The following is a 7,192-nucleotide window of genomic DNA, read 5'->3' as shown; positions in this document are numbered from 1 at the left end:
CTCTGGTATACTGGGATGTTTTGCTGTGCTTGGTGTTACTCTGGTATACTGGGATGTTTTGCTGTGGGTCATGCAGCAGAAATCCCTCCATGCAGGTACCTGGTTGTGTAAGCAGCTCGTTGTTTCATTTGGGGAATTTCAGCACCAAATCCCACCTTCAATTGTCAAGCTCGCCTTTTGTCCGGTTTCTGAAAAGACATGTCTGACATTAGGTTACATACATTTAAGTGCCAAGCTGTGTGTGTTTGTTTGTATTGGATTTAGAGAAACACCCTAAAATGTACAGTAAAAGTCTGTGTTACTTTCTTAGTCCAGCTGTTAGTATCAGCAAGTATACATTCAGGAGTTGCACTTGGTCAGCAAATTAAAGGTATCTGTGCAGCTGGAGCCGCCATATTACTAACGTCTGATATAATTCACCTCTAGTTTTTGTTACACAGCAAATTCCAACCAAAAGCTTCTGGCTCTACGGCAGAAGAAACAAAACATTATTTATCTTATCTTGGAATAATCGAGCTGTTTTATTTTTTTGTCATGTATTTTATCCATGTTTGCTTTTACAGCTGATATATTTCCGGCTTGTTGAGGATTATTTTCTCCAGTTCACTGTGGAGACTTTGGAAATAATCACAGTTTTATTAACATTTAAGCAAAGTGATGGTCTATATTCACCGTTAACCTTCCTGACTCCAGGTGATAACTCTGTATTCTTGTAAATTATGCTTTTGTGTACAAAAAATAACACTTATTTGTTCTTCACAGGGAGAAAAAACAGAAAATTCATGATATTAAAAACAACATTAAAGAAGCTATAGAGGTAAGAGATTGATCTTTTGACCCATTTAAAAACATGACTTATAGCACTTTTCCTTCTGTGTTTCGGAGCAAATTCAGAGATTTTCACATTTTTATGGCTTAATAAGGAAGTGATGAAGCCGAGCGTCCTCAAAGTCACGATGGATTATTATAAATGAACTCAACTGATTTTCTGAATGCTTTTAAAATCTAGAGTAATGAACTTCAGACTATGCTTAACCTTCAAAATGAACACGCAGCATATTGAAATGAAACTCTTTATATTTTATGAATTTTGTTCCCTCCATCCAGACGATTGTGGCTGCCATGACTTCACTCACACCGCCATGCCAGATAGCCTGTCCTGCAAACCGATGCCGTATCGATTATATCCTAAACCAAGTCATCCAGAAGGACTTTGAGTTTCCTTCAGTAAGTTGCACTTTACCTCCGACTCTCTGACTTCTGCAGTAGTTTTTTATTTTTTTCCCTTCTATCATTTCTAAGTCCCATTTCATGCTAATAACCTCTTTCTATCGTCATCTGGAGGTCGATGTTGTATCATCGAGGTAATGCATCTTATTACCAGAGGCAGTATATAGAAACGTTTTGGTTTGGAACCTCCCATGCAGCCGTTATACGTCTCTAAAAGTCTACCGGGTGTGTTCGCGCAGGGATTCAGCAATCAGCAGGTGTGCTTCCCGCCTGGGAGGCTGTCGATTGAATGAGCCTCTCACCTGAGAGATCCGCTCAGCCCATTAACACTAATTGTGTGTAATAACCCTCGATGTGTGTCGAGGGACCTGTCCTCCAGCATCACAGAGGCTCAGAGGGATCCAAAGGGAAGACTTTTCAATATATGTCATATTCTGCATTTGGAAATTGTGATGAATCAACAATGAAAATTGATTTTTATTTCAAATTAAAATATTAATAAATTAACACAACCAGCAGTCCGAATCCTAATAATTTGAATGTAAAATGAGTTTGATTTAAGTTCAAATGTTTCTCAAAAATCTTTTTTCTTATTTATTTATTTAGATAGATGGATACTTTATTCATCCCGCATGGGGAAATTTGTTCGCTACAGCAGCAAAGATATATTTAAGCAATCAAAGTAGCAGAGTAAAAAAATATATAATTAAGTATAAAAATGCACATTATATACAATAACAATAACGAAGCTTTACTGGGAAATGTGTGTAAAATCTATGATATGATGGCACAAAGGAAGTGCGTTTGCAGATTTACCAGTTTCACAAATTAAAACTAGTGACATGTTGCTTTAAGATATCAGTGGAGCAAACATTTAGAGAATAGATGTGAAGAAGAAGAACTCCGTGTTGAAACGGGCCGTTTCCACAGAGGGGATCCGTTTCCAGCAGCAGGGAGGGTATTTGTGTGTAAGCAAAAGGAAGTCTCCTGACATTGTCTCCGTTACTGAGCTGTTCATGTGGGGTTGTGGAGGGTTAGAGCAGCTGTTACAGCTGTTAGTTTAGATGTTGAGTTCAGCACACTGACGGCTGGTTACCTAAACTAAAGCATCGGTTCCCAGAAGCAAAAGGTTTGGCTTCTCCATTCGGCCCGTTGAAGTGAATAGGTGGTTGTTCAGGAAAGAGAATACAGTAGAGAACTATTTAATAGGCCCGAAGAGAGGGAGCGGGCTGAGCCTAAGGGCCTACTGGAAACCAGTTGGACTGGTTGACTCTGCCTTCAAGAAGAGAGGGAGGGAAAACAATCACACTGCCTGGATTCAATCTCCAAAGTCTTGATTTCCTTTTGAGCTTCGTTTCTAATCGGTAATCCTTTTTAGTTATTATTCACAACAACGACAAAAAAAGTTGATAAAGAAATGGTACCGAGGTTATTTGCTTAGACCGGCTGCTGCCGTGCCCACATCTCATTGTTGTTGCTCATTAAGAGCAGTTTTGTGGTGAGAAAAAAATAAATATCTGACAAACAACACTGCAGCTTTTAAACGGACCTCGTCTCATTTATCCACCTCAGTCGTCACATCTATTATTCGTCAGTGACATGTCGGCCACCGCAAAACCTGCCCACTCTCAGTCCCATCAAGTATTTTTTTAGGGCTGTACGCAGTGTGACTCCGGGGCTCATAATGGCGTATCTGTGCTGTATGTGACCCGCTGTAGATGGTAGTGAGGAGATAGGCCCCTGTGTAGTGACAGCCGAGCCTTGTCTCCGTACAAAGCTCTCCGTTTCTTCATGAACTCGCTGAACTGTTCTGTTTCCTGCCTCCGGGCTGGAGCCCCACTCGTCTGCTGCTCCTCTCCTCTCCGGCCGTTAACTACAAACTAAGCCAGCGAGCACCACCGCCTCCCTCCATCTGTCCGTAAATGTTGTCACCCATCAAGGCTTTGACGGGAAATGATACCAACTCGCTCCTACATTACCATCCACCAATGTGTGAAGTCGGTCATTTGTTGTTTTAACACAATTTCTCTCCTCTTTAAGGTTCCAACTAACAATCCTTTTCCTCATCAAATGATCTGCTCATTGTTTTCGTGATGAATCTTTTTCTCTATAAAATATCAGAAAACAGTGACGGATGCCTGTTTTAATTTTAACAGTACAAAAGACATAAATATTCAAATTGCTGTCATGTAAGACAAATAAAAGCACCAATTCTTGACATTTAAGCAGGAAATGTTTGGCCTTTTTGCTTTAAAAAAAAATACAATTATTCATTTATCAAAGTAGTTGCTGATTCATTTTCGGTCAATCGACGATTAAACCCACAGGAAGAGTTTGCGTCTTCTCCCTCGGGGCTGTCGGCGAGCAGCTTAGTTCATTCGCAAACATTGTCGAAATAAACAACCTGCATTTTTTTTTTCCAACAATTCACCCGACATCGAGCCAAGTGTTTCATTAGTTTCTGTTGATCCAGACCCCTCTTTTCTTTTTCTCCAGGAGTTTTATGACCATGCAAAGATCCTCTGGCAGGACGAGGGTGTGCGGACCTGCTGGGAAAGGTCCAACGAATATCAACTCATCGACTGCGCACAGTAGTAAGCCCCCTTTCCTTTACCTTCCATCTTCATACATACACTTGCATTCAAACATACATATACATCTAAATGGAGGCCGACGGTAAGACTTCCATGAAATACACCAGGTCTACATTTCATGGGGGCGACCGTGGCTCACTGGGTTAAGAGGGTTGTCTGGGAACCGGAAGGTCAATGGTTTGATCCTCAATTGGGACGTGTCACGTGTCGTAGTGTTCCTGAGCAATACACTGAACCCCGGGCGCCTGTCATTGGCAGCCCACTGCTCCCTATATACAGGGATGGGTCAAATGTCGTGTATATGTATATGACAATAAAAAAGGTTTCTATTCTAAATGTCCAATACTTTGGCTTGTCAGCTGCAGTTTGTGTTAATTAGAAAATGTTAGCTTGCTAACATGCTAAGCTAAGATGCTTAACATGGTAACATGGACAGCAATCTAAACATCACCACGACATTGTGTACATCATGCCTACAATGTAGGACACAGTAGCTAAAAGCACCAAGAACAGCAACTCGGAGACTGCAGACTCTATAGTGTGTTGGACTTAAGTGAAGGCATTCAAACTCCTCCTAAAGTGAAAGAACATAAAAATATTGAAAGTAAAAAATGATGTATAAAAAAAGTCCTCTGTGAGACATATACAATACTGATGTATCAATTTGGAAGTAACCTGTCATAGCTGGACGAGCTCATTTTAACTACTCTATGTAAAGGTTTAGTCCACTTAGTCCAACCTAGGGGCCCGGACCCTCCGAAGCGTCACAAGATCAATCTGGGTGGTCGTGAGATGATTAATGAGGGTGGATAGAATAGAATTTGAATACTTCTCTCAAAAATATAGCGGAGTTCTCGTAAAAAGTAGAAGAAAAAAAGAAGCGCTCAGGTAAAGAACGAGTACCTGCATGTCTGCCTGTGTCCTCGTCACTGAAGACGCATGCATGACATGTGTTTTGTCGCTTTTGTCGCTTACTGTATGTTTTTGTCCCTGGAGGCTCTCAGCAAAATAATCCCGACAAAACCCTCCTACCTTCCTTTGAAATGTGATGTGTGGACAGAGAGCGGTGCAAGCTAACGCAGAGATAGAACCATTTGAAAAGAAAAACAATTCTAGAGACCGATTGAAATAGAAAGAGGGCTTCCCTGCTTTGCAGGATCTCTCCTCTCCTCTCCTCTTCCTCTCCTCTCCCCCACACCCAGCAGCCCCAGTGTTATGGATCAGATGCTGGGCTGGGTGGCCAGACCGGAAGTGCTCCCCTCCCCCCTCTGTGTGCTTATGTAAACGGAGAAGCAGAGAAAGAGAGAGGGGAGAGCTATTTTTAACCTGGGCAGGCTGCAGAAGGAGAAAGAATGAGCGAGTGTTTGGAGAGACAACTTCAGCATTATTGATGAAGGTTGTTAGCATGAAATGGAAATGTCAACCTTGGATCAGTGCGGGAAAAAGTCAGGACCACAACAACAACAACACAACACAAATGATATCATCTGATTCATGTCCTGATAAAAATAGAAAAAGGGAAGAAGAAGTTGACGCGGCAGTGATGCTTAGGTGCCTCTGAAGTCACTGAAGCTTCCCAGACTGAGTTTCTGCTCTGTCACGCTCCTATATGATGTGTTTTTGATGTTTTTTTTAACACTTTGTGTGGTCACACACTTTGTTAGCAAGGATGTTGTCAGCCTTGCTAACATGTGGACGTTCAACTGTACTCAATTCACATATAAAGTCCAAACAATGTGACTGTGTCCCCTAACAGGACGGAGGTTTCTGTTGCTTCATCCATACTGAGATCATAGCTGTACAGTCATGAGACATGCTCTTGACAACGCAGCAACAAGTATTTGTTTAATGTGTATACGTATGATATTCAAGGTGCCAGAGCATTTCCTCATTTGCTTGTATGAAGAAGACCTTGTTGTCATGAGTCGGTAGCTTCATTAGCATGTTTAGTGGCCTTGTAGTAGATGTGGGTTGTTGTGCTAACTGGTCAGCCTTACTTGCTTGGATATATTAAGACTTAGTGTGGCTATATTCAATCGTTTTTTAACAAATTTATATTGTCTTAAAGTATACAGTACCGTTAAACTCTATTGCCCAACCCTACTGTTGATCAATCATAAAGACTTTTATGAAGCAGAATTTGCTGCTTTTCTCTAGTTTTGTTTGGACCCAAAACCCCAAATGCATACAAGTAAATGCAACAGAACTATTTATCAATTTATATTGTTTCGTTGTGCGAGTAGCTGAGTGTTGGAGATATCGGCCATCGAGATGTCTGTCTTCTCTCGAATAAAATGGAACTAGATGGCACTCAAAAATACATTTGGATAAAAACTCAACGGCGATGTCTCTTCTCAGAAATCATGACCTAGTTACTTCAGATAATCCACAGACCTGGTTGCGTTTCACAGGAACGATTGTCTGTCTACCGAACTACAATCGCAGAAGGAAGTGTGCACCTCCTCATGGACGAGAGACTCGTAGTGTAAACCATCTCGATTGATGAATAGCTCTACGGGCATGGGCGTCCAGTGATAGTGCCTAATTAGTGACAGATATGGAAGGGAATTTGTCACTTAATTAACGCATGTAAGTGCTATTTCTCGCATTATAGAGCCTTCACGTGACCGGTAAAGCTGCTCCATCACTATAAAGATCCGTGTATGTTGCAGCATATATTACAGTGTTTCCCACAGGGTTTTGTGAGACTGTGGTGGACGGACCTCGGACGGTCTGGGGTGGTCGGGGTCCTGCTGCCCCGTGAGAGAATTATGTACATATTAAAGTTAAATGTATCAATCTGGTGCACCTATAGAGATAAATGAAGAGGCTAGATCTAAGAAGAATGTTGCGCTCTAGTAAACAATTTGACACGGCAAAAAAGTCGCGCCCACAATGCATGGTGAACGAGACGGGGCCCGCGTTTCCATCGCTTTCCTAACTTTATAAAGTTACGTAGTTGGTTCAAACCAACCTTATCACAATGAGTAGATATATATATGAAGGAAGGTAGAACTGTCCCTCACCAGGTGAGATCAGAGGATGGTGTGTCTTGTGAAACAGGAGAGGAGGAACGTGACGGACCGTGCCGTACATTCAATGTGTCACCTGGCTGTGATACCAGCCGCTGAAATCTTCTCCCGCCGATAATATACCGTCATGTGTCGGAGTCCCCCCCATTTACTTCTCCGGCATTCTCCCCTTTCTCTCTCTCTCTCTCTCTCTCTCTCTCTCTCTCTCTCTCTCTCTCTCTCTCTCTCTCTGTGATGTGTTGTTTCTGCAGGGACAGAGAAAGGCTTGGATTTAGTCTGTGACTCATCGCGAGGATGTAGGGGGGGGCGGTATAGAGATGGGCCAAGAAAACCTGA

General features: G+C 42.0%; 1 protein-coding gene across 1 annotated transcript in view; it reads left to right on the top strand.

The window, feature by feature from the left end:
• LOC116383458 (guanine nucleotide-binding protein G(s) subunit alpha-like) overlaps positions 1-7,192 on the top strand; it is a 20,557-nt gene that overhangs the window by 4,369 nt on the left and 8,996 nt on the right. The window contains exons 3-5 of the mRNA XM_031847332.1: positions 763-817; positions 1,108-1,227; positions 3,727-3,824. Coding sequence (XP_031703192.1) covers positions 763-817; positions 1,108-1,227; positions 3,727-3,824 — 273 coding nt within the window. The remainder of the gene's footprint in view (positions 1-762; positions 818-1,107; positions 1,228-3,726; positions 3,825-7,192) is intronic.

This window comes from Anarrhichthys ocellatus, unplaced genomic scaffold (genome assembly GCF_004355925.1).
Source record: "Anarrhichthys ocellatus isolate YVR2014 unplaced genomic scaffold, GSC_Weel_1.0 scaffold1, whole genome shotgun sequence".
Taxonomy (NCBI): domain Eukaryota; kingdom Metazoa; phylum Chordata; class Actinopteri; order Perciformes; family Anarhichadidae; genus Anarrhichthys; species Anarrhichthys ocellatus.
Note: the sequence above shows the minus strand (reverse complement) of the source record. Positions and strands in the feature narration are given on the sequence as shown.